This window comes from Chrysemys picta, chromosome 4 (genome assembly GCF_011386835.1).
Source record: "Chrysemys picta bellii isolate R12L10 chromosome 4, ASM1138683v2, whole genome shotgun sequence".
NCBI lineage: Eukaryota > Metazoa > Chordata > Testudines > Emydidae > Chrysemys > Chrysemys picta.
This window is the reverse complement of record NC_088794.1, coordinates 49,853,861-49,874,395: the sequence shown is the minus strand read 5'-3', so window position 1 is coordinate 49,874,395 and position 20,535 is coordinate 49,853,861. Positions and strand designations below refer to the sequence as shown.

Genomic DNA, 20,535 nt, shown 5'->3' with positions numbered 1-20,535 from the left:
TACCCACCTGGGTAGGGAAAGGGGTTTGGCTAGATTCTTCTGTTGTCCTCTGGGCAGTCCATGGAAGGCATTTAAACAAAAACTAACCAGCCCAACCCTGAAGTCAGGCTGCACAACATTGCTTTTAGTTCAAAAGTGGTCATAGCAAAGCATTGCAAAGTTAGATTTGTCCTGGTGACTAAGATGGACTCTTTTAGACAACATGAAAGACAGGAAAGAGGAGTCTTAGATTCACATTGCAGGAGTCATCCAGGTCACAGTCCTGGAGACCGTGATGTTATTTTGTTCCATCGACTGGTCCGTTCTGAACATCTTTCAGGATTGGGAGGGATGGGGTGGCCCACTGGTGTGATGGTAAGTCCCAGAATCCCAGCCTGTGGCAAGTCATGAAGGGGAGGCTGCTCAAAGTGGGAGTGTGGTGACAGTGGTGAGACTACCCCAATCTCCCTGCCTCGCTGAACTCCCTTCTACACTCTAAGCTGAAAATAAATTACCGAAGATTCATCAGAGAAGCAGTTTCCAAAAAGGGTGGCAACTTTGTCTCATCAATAGCAACCACATGCCAAACAAGATTTTGATAGCCCACATACAGGTACTTCCTTTACTCCCAGGAAGATTCTAGTCTGTTATGACTATTCTGGCAAGGTTACAAAATGACAAGTGATTTTTGGATGCCTAACAGGAAACATCTTGAAGGGGCCTGATTTTCCAAAAGTGCTGAGCACTCAGTTTCTGAAAATTAAGGCCTTTTAAACCATCTCAGTTTAGACACCCAAGAATTACTAGGTACTTTGAAACTTGTTTATAAAGGCCAACTTGTTTAGAAGTGACCTTCCTGTTGCCTTTCATCCTTTTTGGACAATGTAATATTTCAGTGTTGGACTCTATCTGAGGCTCTCTCAGTTTGCTGGCTGAGCATACACAGTTTTCCCTAATTTGATTTTTGAGTCACTGAGGTTTATTGTCTTCAGTGATATCAATGCCTGCGTAGCCAATCACTCTTCCAGGGTGACTCAAGATCATATTACAATCAGTTTCAGAACTGACACATTTAAGCAGTACCATTTTCAGTTCTGAGTTTGGTTGACTTTTACAGTGAGAACACAAAACACAGGTAAACCACCATCTAAGTGAGTCATACTCTAATCATAAAATGATTAAATGAGTCAATTAAAACCTTCCGTTCAACCGCTCTCATGTAGTCTCAACCAACTAAATAAAGGAACAAATAAAATAGAGGGCTTTGCCCTGCATCTATACATACATTGATAATCACTCCTTTGTCCAGAAGACTCTGCTTTTTTGCGGTCATTACAAAATAGTGAGTGCTATCTTTGTAGTAAACAATATTCTCCAGGTCAATTCCTGAAAAGACGACAAGAGATTTGTGAAGAAAACCTAACTTAAATGAATGTTTTCATTAGTTTAGCCATTGCCATCAATAATGGATATAGTCCCCACAAATATCTTTCATTTAAGGTTTAGTTCAGGCACCTTCCAAATATAAATACTTGGAGTCCTCAACTGAGATTTCAAAGTGCATAGAACAAAGGGGCCCCAAAACAAGAAAGTCCTTGACCAGCTGTAAAATATTTGTAGCTATTATTAGCATTCTAAATAATCTTCTAAGAAAGGAAAAATATGATCCATATTTGACACAAAATGTGTAGGTTGCCATAGGCCTAGCTACGGCTCCAATAAAATGCTCATTGATTTAAATTGGACTAGGATCAAGTGCATGGTGACTAAAACGTTAATTTAAAATACAGACTGCAATGTGGGAATGGAAGTATATTCCCGAAACCAGGGAAAGGAAGTATATAACCTTAGTATACTTCTAGTGGATGTTTCCCTATTCTGGGCCCCTTTTTCACACACTCAAGGATGAAGAGTTAAGCCAAGATACAGTTTATATAATTTAGAGAGAATGGCTTTAAATCAACTATTTATATTTTATTTTAAAGTGATATAAAAGCCGATTGACAGCAAACCAAAATGCACTGCAAAAAGTACTTTCTTAGCAAATAGACAATGATGCTTCCAAGAAAGCAAGTGAGCATATTTTATGAGGTGCTTAAAACATACAATACGTGAACTAATACAAAGAAATCTAAGCATGCTCTCCTTATGGGAAATCTTTAGGTATTGAGAATGTTCTCTCACAAAAAGTTATACTTTGTATCAAAAATATTTTTTACAGTTGAGAAAAATGAAAACATCAAAAGTTCAAGGATGTGGTAACATCCATGATAAAAAAATTCCATTGTATGAACACCTCCCTCCCTAAGACTTTGAAATCAGCAGAATTTTATTGCTTTATGTTATTTAATATATTATAAACTATTTTTGGAGTGGGGTAGGTGGGTGGTCCTGTATATATCAAGTTGCCCTACTGTATATTTTGTTTGGTCATGAAAAAAAATGAGAATGAGGACTTACCCGTTTCCTCTTTAAGGTCCTGGAAGAATTTTTGATTGAAGATGAAAGCAACACCACTAATTTCCTCTACCTTGGCTTCTGCAGTCGTGTTTCTGTTGATAAAGTTGGCTGTGATAGCTATAGCCAGCTTTCCACGAAACTCCTTCCTTCTAAAACCTGGAGAACAAGGGAAAGAATTACCATTACTGCAACACTGAGGTTCATTTGTTGAGACTGACCCACATATCTTGAAAAGTTTAAGGCTGCTAATTTCAAACACTCTGAAATACTGCATTACTACTTAGCTTTTGCAGCCTTATTAAACAAAGTTGGGTTACATCCCTCCAACATTTTAGTGCTATCATACCCCTTCAGTGACAATTTAAGACTAGCAATCCAGAGAGAAGTTCTTGTAACCCTGGCTGGTGTGTAAAACCAGCCAAAGTTTTTACAACCATGCTCTGGGATGGGGGAACCTTCAAGGCAACTCTCTTTCACAAACAAATACCAATCCAGCCCCCAGTTTATGGCCAGTGGATTCCTCCTTTTTTCCAAAATCCCATGCATTTCATTTCAAGTGTCTGCATATCCCCATCCCCAAAAGACCTGCAGATACATGCCTGGTACTGTAATGAAGATATACAACATTAAGTTGAAGGTTGGATTTTTGTTTTGGTGGTTTATTGTTTATTCTGGGGTGGGAGAAAGAGGAAAGTGTGCAGCAAAAACAAACCCATGTATTCATTACTTGAAAATTTTAAAACCATGAGGGAGAACATTTGTAAAAGCTACTTAGGAAAAAGCCAGAGTTTTGGTAGCACTTACTATTTGGTTAGTCTTAAAAAAAAAAAAAAAAAAAAAAAAAAAAAAAAACCAATCAAGAGGAGGAACACAGAAAATGTGAAAAATATTTGGCTCCTACAACTATGAGAAAGATAGAAAGAAAGCATGTGTGAGAGTGAGATAGTAGGTCATGATCCAGCAAATATGCATCTGCTTATGTGTATACAATTTGAGTAGTCCATTAAAACCTTGTGTAAATTTAAGCAGACTCATGTTTACAGGATCAGGATCATAGGGAGTAGTTTAAACCAATGGCAAAAATTATGACTTTCAGCTAGTGTATTTCATAGTCAGTATCAGGGAAAATAAAGAAATTCACAGTATATAGTGATGTGTCTGTAGGTGTGTGTTTCTATTCTAGTTTTGACCTCACCCTTTGCTTGGGGTAGGTAGAATGTGCAAATTATCACTATTTTATGAATGTCTTTGGTCTGATCAACTATGGTGTGCATCAAATACTTTCTCTTAGCCAGATTATTTTTTTTAAGGGGTCATCAAGATTTTTGCTAGTGTTACACTGGCAGTAATTTTGTTTTACTGACGTCTGTTGCAGGATTCACACTTTCTGCAAAGACACCCAAGGAAGTGTGACCAAAATTTTATTTTAAAAAGTTACAGGGGGAAGGAAAAAAAAAATCTATAAGCACTGTATTGTGTTTGGCAGATAGTTTGCTCCACATGTCAGCTTTTTCTCCTAAGACTAATAAAAAGGGAAATCAGGAACTTGGTGAGTTGAAACTAACATGAGTATAATTAAAGCTACCAGAAGAACATGTAATTAAGTAACAGGTTTGTTCATGCGACGCCAGAACGGCTTAGCGAATGTCTCACTCACAAAAGCAACTCAGGGGGTTGGAATTCTGTTTGATGACTGTAAGATGTAACAGCAGGACCTTCCTTTCCTTCCAGTTATTTATTATCTCTTACATCTGTTACTGAAATAACTACTTCTGATATTAATCACCACTGACCAAGAACAACTCCTCTGCTGTGTTCATTAAATACCTGGCTGTCACCATATGATCATTATTTCAAGTATATTCAGCTGACTTATGAGACAATGACATGACGAATGTGCGGTTCCCAAAACATTTTTGTCAATCACCATAAAATTAAACCAGCATGTTATTTGTTAACCTTGCAGTAGGGACTTATGGTACACCTCTACCCAGATAGAACGCTGTCCTCGGGAGCCAAAAAAAAATCTTACCGCGTTATAGGTGAAACTGCGTTATATCGAACTTGCTTTGATCCGCTGGAGTGCGCAGCCCGGCCCCCCCCGGAGCACTGCTTTACCGTGTTATATCCAAATTCGTGTTATATCGGCGTAGAGGTGTACTAACCACCACAATATGATCCCTACAAACTGGCAGAGATGGCCCTAAGAATCAGTAATTAAGTAAATGTCTCACTTGTTGGGGTACAGCTGAAAAACTATAATAAAGGTGGGAGACACGCCATAAAGGAATTTCCACTATCATATATGCAAACACTTATGCATTGAAGGAGAGGGAGAGGGACAGGGAGAAGGAGAAAACCCATTCCCTTCTGGTCTCCTTAGCTCTTAGCCTTTCCACTGTACTTTAAGACAGTTATTGAGCTTAAGAATATCTTTCTACCCACCTTCTAAAGTGTTCCTGCGACCATCTGCACCAATAATAACATCAAATTCAAATGCTGACAGAGGGTGATCCATTGGGAGAAATTCAGCCCGCCAACCTATCTCTAAAGAAACAAGTAATACAATTTACTCAGACATTGCACTGTTACAGAAGAAGCATTGTTAGAATGTGAAGGAAAGCAATTAGGATAAAAAAAAAGAGTCTATTTTCCTTTCAAACTGAACCGAAATCTGTCCTCAGACGTCTGCATACAACTTCCACTGACGGCAAAGCTGCATGCCACTCTCACTAATGTTAATGAGGGTTAAGCTTGCAAGCTGATGGCAGAAAGGAACGCCTTCATTTGGATCATATAAAACATTATGTTGACTATGGGCCCAATCTTGTGAATACATACACAAGTGAATTTACTCACATGGGTAGTTCCAGCTTGAACTCAATGCGACAACTCACTCATGTGTAAGTGTTTGCAGAATTGGACCCTAATAGTTTTATTTTAAAAACTGTTAAGCAGATTCCAATTAATCTAACACAAAGAGAGGGGAAAATAAAATCTAGCCAAAATGCTACAACCTTTTAGAGAAAGATGCATCACTTTCATTAACCTAAAATAGAATCTGAAAATGTTTGTATTACCTGTACTTATATTAATGACAAATATTCTAAATACAAATACTGACAATCATAACTAGTATCCCTTTATCTCATTTCATCTACCACAGTCAATTAAAAACAACACAGAAGTAGTATTAGCCACCAAGATACAAAATGGAAAACTTGCTCACTCTATATTAAATTTTTGCACCACGTTATAAACTAAGGCTATGTTTTAGTCACAGGTATTTTTAGTAAAAGTCATGGGCAGTAAACAAAAATTCACGGCCCATGACTTGTACTATATACCCAATTAAAACTTTTGGGGGGGGGCGGGGGAGGGGGTAGAAGAACCATGGGCAGCCCAGGACCCCCGCTGGTGCTGGGTGAGGGGAGCGGCAGTGCACGGCCCAGGACCTCTACTGGTGCTAGGGGGGAGAAGTTGGTGGGGCTGGCAAGCTCCCTTCGCTGCTCCTTGCAGCTCCCTGGGAGTGGGGACATGTCCCTCCCTCAGCTCCTAGCTCCGTGCACTGCCCCTGCCCCAAGAGCCGGCTCCACAGCTCCCGCTGTCTGAGAACCATGGCCAATGGGAGCTGTGGAGGTGGTGCCTGCAGGTGGAGGCAGTGCACAGAGCCAGGAGCTGAGGGAGGGAGGGAGAGTCATGTCACCCATTTTCTGGGGAGCCCCACAAGGGAAGTGCGGCCCAGAGTCCCCTCACCCCCTCCAGTGCTCCAACCCCCAGTTCGGAGCCCCCTCCCACACCCAAAATGCCTCCTGCTGCTGCTGTGGGGGGGAGGCGGTGACCCGAGAACTGCCCCAGCAGTGGCTAGTGCGGCTGGCCCAGGGGCTGCCTGAACTGCTCAGGTGGCCCCACCGACCAGCCGCACCGGCTGCTGCAGAAATTCCAAAGGTCCCAGAAAGTCACAGAATCCATGATATCCATGACAGACTCGCAGCCGTATTTATACATACTGGTAAATACCATTCAATGAGAATGGCTAACTTCTGATAGGGTACTAACTGTCAATGGGAGTCACATACGATGGAAGAAAGAGCAACATTTGGCTCATGGGGCTTAAAGATATCCTCAAAATTCATATTTATCAACCTAAAATTCTCATGCCAAGAAGACAGCAGCAGGCCATACTAGCCTCCCTACAAAACCTCAAGCACATGCCCGCAGGCATAGTGAGAAACCTCTACTTCTCTGGCCCGGGCATATTTTTAAAATGGATCAGTATATTGATACAATGACAGTTATCATGCCTGCAATTCCATACACCGTTTCATAAGAAAGGCACAAGTTTCTTTAAGAGGAAGTGTGGCTACCTTGGCTTGATTAGAAATTATTTCACAAATGATAATACAGTTATTTCATACATTGAGAGTAATTCAATAGGACAAAGTTACTGGCTTCTTAATTTTGTTATTTGAAGTCACAAGTCAGCCGTACTTTGGTTTTCCTGATCTTCAGGAGGTTCCAGAACTTTCGCAAACTCTACGTTCACATGGATTTCAATTCCCAGCATAAGTGCAACTTTGAAGAGGATAAGCTGAAGCTGTCGAATACCTGTGAACAATGATAACACATTTGTCATTTTAGACTATGTAACAGCATTTCCTTTATTAAATTAATATTGTGGTAGCACCTGGGGCCCTCATATTGTGCTAGGCACTATAAAGATACATAACATGTTTTCAGTTTCTCTGCTGGAGTTCCTAGAGACTAGGCAAGTCACTTGAGCCTAACTTTTCACAGGTGGTCATTAACTGTGTTCTCCTCATTTTCTGGGTGCCTCACTTGAGACCCTGAGACCTGATTTGCAGAAGTGTTGAACACTTGCAACTGAAGACAGTGGGAACTGTGTTTTGAAGCTATTGAGTATTAAAATAATGCTAAGCACTCTGAAAAAATCAGGTCCTTGGCATGTCAAACTGGGTATCCAAAATTAATGGATATTTTTTACCTTAATCTTTCTTTGCCTCAGTTCCCCATTTGTAAAATGGGGCCCAGGGTCTTAAGACTGGCACCCAGAAAATGAGGCACATACACACAATTTATGACCACCTGTGAAAAGTTTAGTTTAAGTGACTTGCCCAGCATCATTCTGTGGCAGGGCATGGGTAGAATTTACTTCCCAGGGTACCATACCACTGCCTGAACCAAGAGATCATCCTTTCTCTTCCTGCAATCCCCTGCCTCATTCACTACACGCCTTCCAACTTATGCAACTGAAGTAGCAGTTCTACAGACAACACTCTTCTTTACTATACAACTCGTATTCATCACATAACAGGTCCAGCCTGTGCACTGAATGAGGAAGTATCCTGCGGAAAAAATAGTATGTTACGTTACATAGTTAAAAGACAGTACCATAATGCATATGCCCAAGGCGGCTCAATTAAGATTGAATAGGCAACCTTAATTCTAAATACCTTCGTATTTCTTGATTCTGCAACCTTAATCATATTCTTTTAACATAGTTTTGATCCAACACATAGTCCTCTGCCATGTGAGCTAATGGAGTAAATGGCAGCAGTAGTAAGTTGTCGACCTGTGTGTGGACTAGCAGTAGAGGGGATGAGACATGGACACTGGATTTCACAGATATTTGCATAAAACAGAGGAATCTTCGATTCCACTTCAAGCTCTGGAGGGGACAGTGCTCTATTCCAAGCTCTAGTGGGCACATATTTTTCTACCCATTTCCCAAGCTCGACCCTTTTGCACCTTCCCCCCAGCTTTGCCCTACTCTAGTCCCATCTCTTCCCAACCTCTGGCTCCTCATACCAGTCCCATTCTTCTCACCTAGCCAACCTCAGCCCCAATTCCTCAGGATTCTCATCCCAGTCTCTTAGCCCAGCCATTTCTACACCCCAAAGGCTCCTTTTCCCATTTTTTGCTCCCCCTGCCACTGCCCCAAGTTTGGCTCTTGTCCCCTCTGCAGTTGGTTCAGGCAGCTTTCTTCTCCACACTGCTAGAATGCCAGCAAGGAGAGCACAGAGCACAGGAGAGAGACTCAAATCTAGTAAATACCTACAGAGGATACCCTACTGCAATTTTTCAAAGGCTTATACTTTAGCCAAGTTTGGGCAGATTTTCAAGGGGAAAGCAAACATCCCTGACACAATAGCCACTCCCCTTCCAAATTTCAAGTCTCTGCTCCAAACTGTGGAGACACTAGAGCGCTTCTCAGAGTCTTTATCCCTAGCCTCATTCTAGGAAACAGCTAAACCATTTTGCTTGAAATTTTCAAAATAAAGTTCATCCTGACACAGATACTTGTCATAGAAAATTGCAGCCCAAAGAGATAAAATATGGGAAAGTTATAAGCAACTGAAAACAGGATCTTAAAATGGGAAGTGGCAGGCGCTCTTATTAAAAGGTAGTACTGCCAGCCCCACCTATAATAAGAGTTGGGAAGCACATTTAGGTTTCCACAAAACTTTTTGATTTATTGTAAAAAGAACAAGGAGTGCTTGTGAAACCTTAGAGACTAACAAATTTATTTGAGCATAAGCTTTTGTGGGCTAAAACCCACTTCATCGGATGCATGCAGTGGAAAATACAGTAGGAAGACACACACACACACACACACACACACACACACCATGAAAAAATTGGTGTTGCCATACCAACTCTAACAAGACCAATCAATTAAGGTGGGCTATTATCAGCAGGAGAAAAAAAACCTTCTGTAGTGATAATCAAGATAGCCCATTTCAAACAGTTGACAAGGTGTGAGTAATAGTAGGGGGAAAATTAGAATGGGGAAATAGTTTTTACTTTGTGTAATGACCCATCCACTCCCGGTCTTTATTCAAGCCTAATTTAATGGTGTCCAGTTTGCAAATTAATTCCAGTTCTGCAGTTTCTCGTTGGAGTCTGTTTTTGAAGGTTTTTTCTGGTTAGGAATTGCGACTTTTAGGTCTGTAATTGAGTGACCAGGGAGGCTGAAGTGTTCTCCGACTGGTTTCTGAATGTTATAATTCTTGATGTCTGATTTGTGTCCATTTATTCTTTTGCGTAGAGACTGTCCGGTCTGGCCAATGTACATGGCAGAGGGGCATTGCTGGCACATGGTGGCATATATCACATTGGTAGATGTGCAGGTGAATGAGCCTCATAGTGTGGCTGATGTGATTAGGTCCTATGATGATGTCCCTTGAACAGATATGTGGACCGAATTGGCAACAGGCTTTGTTGCCAGGATAGGATCCTGGGTTAGTGTTTTTGTTGTGTGGTTGCTTGGGAGTATTTGCTTCAGGTTGGGGGGCTGTCTGTAAGCGAGGACTGGCCTGTCTCCCAAGATCTGTGAGAGTGAGGGATCCTCCTTCAGGATAGGTTGTAGCTCCTTGATAATGCGCTGGGGGCTGAAGGTGACGGCTAGTGGCATTCTGTTACTTTCTTTGTTGGGCCTGTCCTGAAGTAGGTGACTTCTGGGTATTCTTCTGGCTCTGTCAATCTGTTTCTTCACTTCACAGGGTGGGTATTGTAGATTTAAGAACGCTTGATAGAGATCGTGTAGGTGTTTGTCTGAGGGATTGGCACAAATGCGGTTTATCTTAGGGCTTGGCTGTAGACAATGGATCGTGTGATATGGTCTGGATGAAAGCTGGAGGCATGTAGGTAAGTATAGCGGTCAGCAAGTTTCCGGTATAGGGTGGCGTTTATGTGACCATCGCTTATTAGCACTGTAGTATCCAGGAAGTGGATCTCTTGTGTGGACCGGTCCAGGCTGAGGTTGATGGTGGGATGGAAATTGTTGAAATCATGGTGGAATTCCTCAAGGGCTTCTTTTCCATGGGTCCAGAGGATGAAGATGTCATCAATGTAGTGCAAGTAGAGTAGGGGCATTAGGGGACGAGAGCTGAGGAAGCATTGTTCTAAGTCAGCCATAAAAATGTTGGCATACTGTGGGCCATGCGGGTACCCATAGCAGTGCCACTGACTTGAAGGTATATATTGTCCCCAAATGTGAAATAGTTGTGGGCGAGGACAAAGTCACAAAGTTCAGCCACCAGGTTTGCCATGACATTATCAGGGATACTGTTCCTGATGGCTTGTAATCTATCTTTGTGTGGAATGCTGGTGTAGAGGGCTTCTACATCCATAGTGGCCTGGATGGTGTTTTCTCCTCTCTTCCCCGCCATTTTTTTTAATCTTTACAAAACACACACACACACACACACACACACACACACACAGGTGGTGGTGACATCCTTTTGAACCATAGAAGCAATCAGGCAAATACCCTAGAGTGGTCTGTCTACTTGTTCAGGAGGCTTATCAGTGTAAAAGTATGTCCTGTATCCTTATGTTTGGATATTATGGGTGAAATCCTGTCCCAAAGAAGTCAGTGACAAAACTCGCATTGACTTCTGTGGGCCAAGCTTTCAACCTTCATATACAAGGACATTTGTTTACCAATCCACTATCTAACTCATATTAGTCAAACATACATCTAAATTACATCTAGTTATACTGTGATGAATACACATTCAAATGAAAACAGATAGCCACACAATCAGATGTCACTCTCCTCCATCCCACCTGCTTTTAAAGGCATCCTAAAATGAAGTCTGTTAAACTGGTTCTGGACAGCAATTAAAAAAAACGTCCACACAAGGTTTCCCTTAAAGCTTTGATGAGGAGCATAGGTTATCGTTCAAATAAGATTATGCAATTTTGGCAAATCAGAAGTGCTTGACTTTGGGGATTTTTCTCTGTGTGTGTATTCAGGATGTATCATTACTATCTTGGTAAAGAAACACTACACAGCAAGTCCAGAAGACCGCTATTAATATTTCTGAAGCAAGTCTTCTGCATAGCAAGCATTCAACAAAATTGTACATTTCCATATAGTCACTGGTACTTACTGATATGGTCAATAGATCCTCCGCAGAATTTTCCATAAAATTTTTTCGCCCCCAAACCCCGGAGGTCATGGATTGTAAAAGGCCAGAGATGCAGCACATTGTTTCTTGAGAAAGTGTCCCGTTTCTCCACAACTACAACCTTGGCTCCCAGAAAGGCAAGTTCTATGGCAGTCCGCAAACCACATGGACCACCTCCAATAATCAAACACTGAGGGAGGAAAGAAGAAGTTTGTTCATGCAAATTGAAGTCAATATAAAATTGCCAAGTCACCTAAAGGGTGTAGACTGTCAACTGAAGTAATGCTACTGTATCAAGAGCTGATCATATACCTCCAGAAATATTCAAGTACACTATTGACAAAATGAAGCAGTCACATTCATCAAATATTTTACTTAATGGAGGATGTTCAACTATTTATCGAATTTGGCAAATGCCTCATACACAGACATCAAAGTACGTACCCATTGAAAAACTGATGGAAAAAATATGGTAAAAATTAGTCAAAATGCTTTCATCCAGCTCTAAGTAGATGTAAATAAATGTTAAGGATATAACAGTTATTTCAAAATTACTTGCAGCAGACAACAGGAGAGACTTGGAAATGAAGAATAAATGGTCTCAAAGCAGTTTTTTTTTTTTTAAATAAATAGGCACATCAATGCGCTATTGCAATCTTCAGATTAGACCAGAGTCCATTGGTTAAAAGTAATCCCCAAATATTCCTACACTAGTTTAGCGTAAAACTATCTCCACAATGCAAGTTATAGTGTTCTGAATACAACGGATGAGATCATCAGCTGATGTAAATCAACATACCTCCAGTGATGTCATTAGACCTACCCTGATTTACAGTACTTGTGAACTGGGCCTGTTCTACTTTGTTTTAACACTGATCAACCTATTCAAAAATGGGATCTTAAAATTAGGCTCTTATGTCCACATTTAGGCACCTAAGGGTGGGATTTTCAAAGTGCCTATTCACAAATCTCACCTATATATGTATGGATTTCAGTTTTGGCCTGCAGCTTTAAGTTTCTACAAGCCAGAAAGCTGTGATTTCTGGAAAACTGCACATGCATCAGATGCTTACATTTTCTGACTTGGTTACCAGAAATTGTTTGATTAGAAACAGCCCTTCTTGATAATTATATATATCACCTCAAATTATTAGAGAAGCAAATCAGGTAACAAATGAAGCCTGCTGACCGCTGAGGTGTGCATGACCTAATTCAGAGAGTTCTGACTATGAGGTAGATGTTGATCAATGCTATAAGTACAACTGCATTATCTCACAATCAAAACATGCTCCTTTGGTTCTCTCACACATAGTCAGACAGTGATTACAGTTTCAAAAGCAAGGACTTTAAACCTAGTTGAATGTGTTTACAGTAAGTCTGGTTCTAATTACATTTCTTTTTCATAACAGTAGGGTTATTTATTTATTTTGGTCTGTCCATTTATTTTACAGTTTTACATCTCAGATTAAAATTATTTGGCACAGGCTTTAATGTAAACCAATGATGAGAAGAGCTACAGTTATCTTTTTTAAAAGTAAAATATTCTAAAAATTCAAGAATAGTGGAATTTCCACAGAATGAACAGGTACTGTAGATTTTAAAAAAATAATGCTACAGATATTAAAGTATCATTAATTAAAGCTAATCAGTTCCATCAGCTATTTCCCAAGCTTGCTCACTCCTAAAATACATTTTTAGCTTGTACTTTCAGAGTAACATACCGAACTGTATGCTAAATACTAAGAAAACATCAATGGATCTAATTATATAAAGGAAGAAAATCCAGCACAGATGTTACCAGGATCAGAGAGTGGGATTATTGGCAGAGGCTGGGTCAGTTCCTCTCTGCACATACTTGTTATGATTAACATGGGAACTCTGAGTTCTGACAAGTAAGTGAATGCATTTACAGCTATGCAGTTTTCCAGTAATGTTGAGCAAGCAGCTAGCAGCACTTTGCAAATACAGACCATACATGGATTGATCAGAATTTTTCTGGCGGACAAGAAATATTATATATAAATACATGCAATTTTTTTTTAAAAGTAGTCTTTTGAGATTTAGTCATAGTAGCTCTTGCCAACTAATAAAACCCCAGACACTGACATTTCCTCACGGAGCGGTAGGAATGAATGTATTCAAATTTTAGAGAGTGAGAGAGAGAGAATTTCCCCCTTCCCCCACAAGATATCTGCCAATTTGCTTGGGGGCACTGTGAAAAGTAATTGTATTTTTGCCACCATCCATGGTTACCATCTATAAATATAGATATCTGCATGTCTTAGAGTTATTTGCTCTTTGGCTTATCAGGAGAGCTTTTCCAGTGATGTATAGCTCACTCCTCCTGACAATTTATCATCCATTTTGGAAACTTCTGGAGCCAAGAACAACAAGAATCTATTGCAAAGATATTTTTTTTTACAGTGTTGAAGCTTCTACCTTTATTAAGTAGTGAAAGAGACAACACATGGAAAAAACAAGCTCTCTGTTTATATGCAAAAACAGAAACAGTACTTCAAACATTCTAGCAAGACCCATGAAACCTTTAGCTCTGTATCTTTTCCACTAATAAACCAGTCTTTTGGCTCATTATTGGCCATATTCAGAATGTAATGAATTTATCGCTGCTTTCATACAGTCAGGTGAAGCCATTTCTTCCATGGTGAGTAACTACTGCCGTACAAACAAGTCTGGTGAAACTGACCTCTGAGCTGTAGCGACTAGCATTGTGGAAATCAAGGGAGTCTTGGCACATAGATGCTACTCACGGCTGAAAGGCTTTGTTCTGCTCCTATTCAAGCCAATGGAAAAAACTCCCTTTATTTTTATGATCCAGGATCACTTTGCTCTTCGAAAGCCCTCTATCAGCTGAGGAAAACCACAGTAATTGAAGATAACTTTGGAGAAGAATTATAGAATCGTAGAACCGGAAGGGACCTCCAGTAGCATCTAGTCCAGTCTCCTGCGCTCATGGCAGGACTAAGGCTATGCCTACACTACACAGCTTTAGCGACATGGCTGTATCACTACAGCCGTGCCACTAAAAGTCGTGCAGCGTAGCCACTGTCTGTCGGATCTCCTGCCAAAAAACTTCCACACCCAATGAGCGGCTCTCCTGCTGACAATGCGCTGCTCACGCTGGCACATGTCGCGGCAAAACTTTTGTCTTTCAGGAACCAGGGGGTGGAGGGGTGAACACCTCTGAAAGACAAAAGTTATGTCGTTCAATTGCCAGTGTAGATATAGGTATGGTCTAGATAATACTATGGCTGACAGGTGTTTGTCTAACCTGCCCTTAAAAATCTCCAATGATGCAGATTCTAAAACCTCTCTGGGCAATTTATTCCCGTGCTTAACCACCCTGACAGTTACGAAGTTTTTCCTAATGTCCAACCTAAACTGCCCTTGCTGCAATTTAAGGCCATTGCTTCTTGTCCTATCCTCAGAGGTTAAGAACAACAATTTTTCTCCCTCCTCCTTGTAACAACCTTTTATGTACTTGAAAACGGTTATGTCCCCTCTCAGTCTTCTCTTCTCCAGACTAAACAAACCCAATTTTCCTCAAACTTCCCTCATAGGTCACGTTGTCTAGACCTTTAATAGTTTTTGTTCTTCTTCTCTGGACTTTCTCCAATTTGTCCACATCCTTCCTGAAATGTGGCGCCCAGAACTGGACACAGTACTCCAGTTGAGACTTAATCAGTGTGGAGTAGATAGGGTGACCAGATAGTAAGTGTGAAAAATCGGGACAAAGTGGGGGGTAATTGGCACCTATATATGAAAAAGCCCCAAATATCGGGACTGTCCCTATAAACTCGGGACATCTGGTCACCCTAGGAGTAGAGCAGAAGAATTACTTCTCGTGTCTTGCTTACAACATTCCTGCTAATACATCCCAGAATGATGTGTGCTTTCTTTGCAACAGTCTTATAGTGTTGACTCATATTTAGCTTGTGATCCACTATGACCCCCATATTGTCCATATTTCTCTTGCAAGTGGAGGAAGTGAGTGTATTTGGTTAGGAAAGCAAGGGGCTACATAGAGGACTAAAGAGTAGCAGTAAGATAACGGCTACACTTCTGTGAAGTCCACAAAAAAGAATGAACACTGCATCCTTTTTCTCCTCTGGCTAAAGTGATACGCTTTTTTATTACTTACATAGGGCCGTACATAGAATCATAGAATATCAGGGTTGGAAGGGACCTCAAGAGGTCATCTAGTTCAACCCCCTGCTCAAAGCAGGACCAATTCCCAACTAAATCATCCCAGCCAGGGCTTTTGTCAAGCCGGGCCTTAAAAGCCTCCAAGGAAGGAGACTCCACCAACTCCCTAGGTAACGCATTCCATGGTGTATGGTGTTTTATAACTCAGATAAAAACAGATCTTCTCTAAGGAATTTACAGTCTAGAGGTCTGATCCTGCAAACACTTACACATGTGAGCAATTTCTCTCACTTAAAGAATTTAATTAATTGAATTTCATGGGCCTAACAAGTGAGCATTTCTAGAATCAGGTCCTAAACTAAAATGAGAACAGAATAGAAGACAAGAATACAGGGAGGAAAAGTGAACAAGGAAGAGAATAATATGATTATCTGTCACTTTGCAAGCTAATGTACAGGTCTTGAAAATGACAAAAGATTAATTTATTATTACAATTACACTATTTAAAAAAGTGTATTTTATAGGTATAAGAAGTTATAATTAAGACCTGCTTACAATTAGGGCTTTGTCCTTTATTAAAATAATTAATACTTTATATGCAGAACCTTTCATCCACAGATCTAAATACACTTTAAGTACTATATAAGTATTGTACAGATGGAGAAACTGAAGTACTGTGAGGCTAAATGACTTGATCAGAGCCAGAGACCCTGTGGCATTGCCATGAATAGAATTTCTGAGCTCCTGATTCACATTTGTCAGCTTTAACCACTATGTCACACTGCTCCACACACCACACCTTAGGAAAAAAGTGACAGGTTGAAATTACAAGATTCTAATGAAGACTGTAAATACCGATTAAACAGGCAAATTTTAAATACCAAAGGCTAATACATCTTCATACAAAGACGATTGATCACCTTGTCTAGAATGGGAATTACAGGGATCAAATCACATATTTGTTTGCCAGTTGTACATTCAGGATTGCTAAAGTAATTGATTTACCATAAACAGTTTATCTATAACCAGATTTACTAAAGTAATCATCAAGGTACCATTACTTTTCATAATAATTTAATCCAGATTACTTTCAATTACTTATCTTGCCATTCCTGTCCTGACCATGAATGACACTATTCTGGTTATCAGTACAGCAGGTCTTTCATTGCGAGATCTCATATTCATGACACAAAATCAGTAAGAAGTGGATTTACTCAATTGATTTACTTTTTAAAGTAATTTTAACATTCCTAGTTATACACATCTTGCTGAAGCACTCTTTCATAAACAGGTCACTTTAAACTGCAATATGGTCTTAAATTTGTCATCAGGTCATTTTTTTCTTCTCATAAAATTTAACTATCCTATGTAATAGTTATTTTATATTTTAAAAAAAATATTAAGAAAATCATGCATATCTTATAAATCTTAGATACTTCAGATATTAATGGAGCAAATATGCTATTTTTATGGTACCTGTAGAGAGTTGACATTGAGGACATTGTTTCTGAAGTATAAATCTGTTTCCATACAAATCTTACCCCAGACCGTAACATGCCGAGCTCTATTTCTGTTTAAAGTTGGAGAAAGCAGTGGGTACTGGTGTCACTAATGGTTTTGAACTAAAAATTTTATTTATATTTATTTATTTATATGAAAGCTTCATTTCCCAATATGCTCTGTGTTTCTGTAGTTTAGTGAAGACATAGTATTAGTTACCTTCAAAATGGGGTCCACTCAAAGATAGTCAAACTATTGAGTTCTTGCCGACCAGACATTTGAGAAATGTAGCACCTAGATAAACCCCTTTGCATGTTTCTATACCATTGGTAGGATATAACTGGCATCAGTTTACTGAGCCAAATAAGAGCACAAGTTAACTCTGCAAAGCCAGAATTATTTTGTGCTTCTCCTTTCTGGACATTTATTTTCAACAATCCCTGAGCAGATTCCTCCTGCTGGGAGGCAGGAATTGTGGAGAGGACAGATGGCAACAGGACTGGACTCAAGTAATTGCTGTGGAGCAGGCACACCAAGAATCCTCAACACTTGTACCCTACTCTGGAAAAGCCTAATGTGGCTTAATGTACTGTAGATCTGCAGGTGAATAATTCCATCAGTTTGGGGGGTCCTGGGGTTAGGTTTTAAAGTATCTGAGAGATCAAACACAAAAAAGGATAGTATAATTATCAGCAAGTTAAAAGAAGAAAATTATCTGATCTGGTGACAAAAATCCTGTTTGTTCACTTTAATTACAGGAATAATAATTACTCATTTACCTTGCAAGTATATCCACCCTTTACACACCTGAACTCAAGGAATCTAACTCCTTGAAAATAGGGTAAAAAAAAAAATCCTCTCTCTCTCTCTGTATTTAAAAATAAACAAAAAGCCTATAACTCAGCATGTTAATAATAATAATAATAATTTTCTTATTATATTTAAGTGCAATGCCATTCTCTTACCTAAGAGATCCAGGCACTATACAAAAGAATATTGGAATATATAAAAATATTTTAAATACAACAAAAAAAATACTGTTCTGCAACATTAAAACTGAAAATTAGAAAGATTCCAACACTGAAAAAAAACAACAATGGAAATGAAAGATACATAGACTTTTTGGCAGGGGGAAGGAGTGGTAGGTTTCAGGCCCTGATCCAGCAATCAGATCAATCATGGCAGACCCTGGCTTGGGTGGGAGTGCTCCACCCAGGAACAAGAATCCATCCATGGATCCAATATGTGGGTCAGGACATTTCCATTTATACATGAAGAGAAGTAAGAGCTGAGAGAACATCAGTGCATCACCCAATTGTGACAAGTTAAATGAGAGGAACTCAGCCCAGAGGAGGGATTTCTGCCTGCAAGACACAACCCTAAACCCAGCCACAAAGAACAATATTTCCAAACACGTATGTGTTCAAAAGGACTCCAGATAAGGACTCCAGATAAGGACTCTTCAGAAATGAAATCTCCTTCATCAAACCCCAATTCTGAAAACAAAGCTTTGCTGTGGCACTAAGGAGGTGGAGCATTAACCTCATGCACCCCACACCAGCTAAAAGTCACTTCTGTCTCATATGAGGACTATCACATATGCATGCCATTGCACCCTTCTCCCCAAGGGAGATTTATCCATTGGCACTGCTCTTGGCCCACAATGATGCCCTTCCAACCTCACTGAGATCAGAAGTGGATACCTGGTGGATACCTTCATGGTATGCAGGAAATAACGGAATTCCTACTGCTTCGCCTTTGCCACCCCCCACCCCCCACAGAGCTGAACCTCTTCTTTAAACGGCAGTTAAGGACACTATTAGAGACTACACAGTGGGCCAGATCAATCCTTGGTGTAACTCCACTGTCTGCAAAAGAATCATACCTGGCATGAAACTGGGCCAATGTTTACTTGCAATATAACTAAACACGATGCCATGAGTGATAATCATAACATACAATAAAACAATAATAAATTTTCTGGATCAGCAATGACCCTTTCCCTGGAACAGTTTCAAGGAAAAACAGCTGCATGAGCATCTAAAGCAGACAGCTAACAGAAGCTTTGATGGGAAGTTCTCCCCAGCACCATACTCCTTATTTTATCTCTAAGTAAAAATTGAAGCATTTCTGGCAAGTACATGGGTGCTCTGTAGGAGAGTCATGACATAATTTCTGGCTGCTTTATTTACCAGTTTCAATTTTAGCACATAAGCTCATTGTCAGTCATAGGATGTAAAAGTACAGTCAGATGGGAAATGTGTCCCCGAATCAAAAGACCAGAATAATCAATATAGATTAAACTGTATAATGTGAGAGAAAATGATAATATCCAATTTTCAAAGAGATAGAATCCTACATGCAATTTGAGTCAAAATAAGATACCCACACTCAAAACTTTCCTTTACAAAAAACAAGCTAATAAGTGTGACAAGAACTAGCAATATGTAATAATAATATATATTATTATGATTTGAGCCCTGGCTAGCCAATGGGCCCAGTCTAACAATCACTTAACATGCATAGTCCCATTGGATTTGATGGGACTACATATGTGCTTAAGCATTCTGCTAGATCAGGGCCTACATATGAGAGAGACTTGGCTCCCTGTGAACCACCATGTCAGCGGATGTCAGTCGAGGAGCTATCATCAAGAGTCCCTAGGGCTACACACCAGAGTAATGGAAGGTAGAGCATCCTTGTGGACAGCCCTTGATTCTGTAATTCACTCTCTCACTGAGCATGGTGCACTCCCTAGGCATGGTGCTCTAATCTGGCAGGGCCTTACAACCACCCTTATGTGAAAGAGTACCTTAGTACAGAAGAAGTCCCATTAAAAGGTGACAAAACAAGATACTGAGGTCTATCCTACAAACTTGTCAGTACAACTATGTCGCTCAGAGGTGTGGAAAATCCACATGTCCGAGCGATGCAGTTATACTGACCGAACCCCCAGCGTAGACAGTGCTATGTAGATGGGAGGGTTTCTCCCATCAACATGGCTACTGCCACTCGGGGAGGGGGAGTACCTACACCGACAGGAGAAGCTCTCCCATCGGTGTAGGTAGCGTCTTCATTAAGCACTATTGTGGCTGCAGTGCTGTAAGTGTAGACAAGCCTTTAGGCTTTCGCTTGATGGAGTGGCAGTAAGTTTAGGAAGGGTATGATGCCATGTTGTGGAAGGTTAATATTAAAAAGAATCACTGCCAACCTGAAATCTAGTTAAAAAGATTAAAAGATGTTTCAGATACTAGATCTGCCTCCAAATGCCCCTGACAATTTTTGTGGGTTTATAGAGGTTCTCTTAAAATATATATTTCCCCCCCACACTTCCCTCTCTAATGTTGCTAACCCATAGAGACGTTGGAGGAAGCTGATCAATGACTATATAAGAAGATTCCAATGAAACTGACTGTACATAAAGTAAGCTAAAGAAAGTTGTTTATTTCCTGTTACAGGAATGAGTGTCATATGTGTTCCTTATAACCACTGTAGA

General features: G+C 40.1%; 1 protein-coding gene across 50 annotated transcripts in view; it reads right to left on the bottom strand.

Annotated features, from left to right (window-relative positions):
* The window catches only part of MICAL2 (microtubule associated monooxygenase, calponin and LIM domain containing 2), a 198,599-nt gene that overhangs the window by 115,872 nt on the left and 62,192 nt on the right, over positions 1–20,535 (bottom strand). For all 50 annotated transcript variants that reach the window (XR_006176557.2, XR_006176558.2, XR_010600970.1 and 47 more), the window contains exons 3-7: positions 11,358–11,565; positions 6,931–7,047; positions 4,885–4,986; positions 2,440–2,595; positions 1,265–1,365 (exon numbers count right to left, since the gene is read on the bottom strand). Coding sequence is in view for 44 of the 50 variants with exons in the window: in XM_008178916.4 (XP_008177138.2) it covers positions 1,265–1,365; positions 2,440–2,595; positions 4,885–4,986; positions 6,931–7,047; positions 11,358–11,565 (684 nt within the window). In the remaining 6 variants the exon portion in view is untranslated. The remainder of the gene's footprint in view (positions 1–1,264; positions 1,366–2,439; positions 2,596–4,884; positions 4,987–6,930; positions 7,048–11,357; positions 11,566–20,535) is intronic.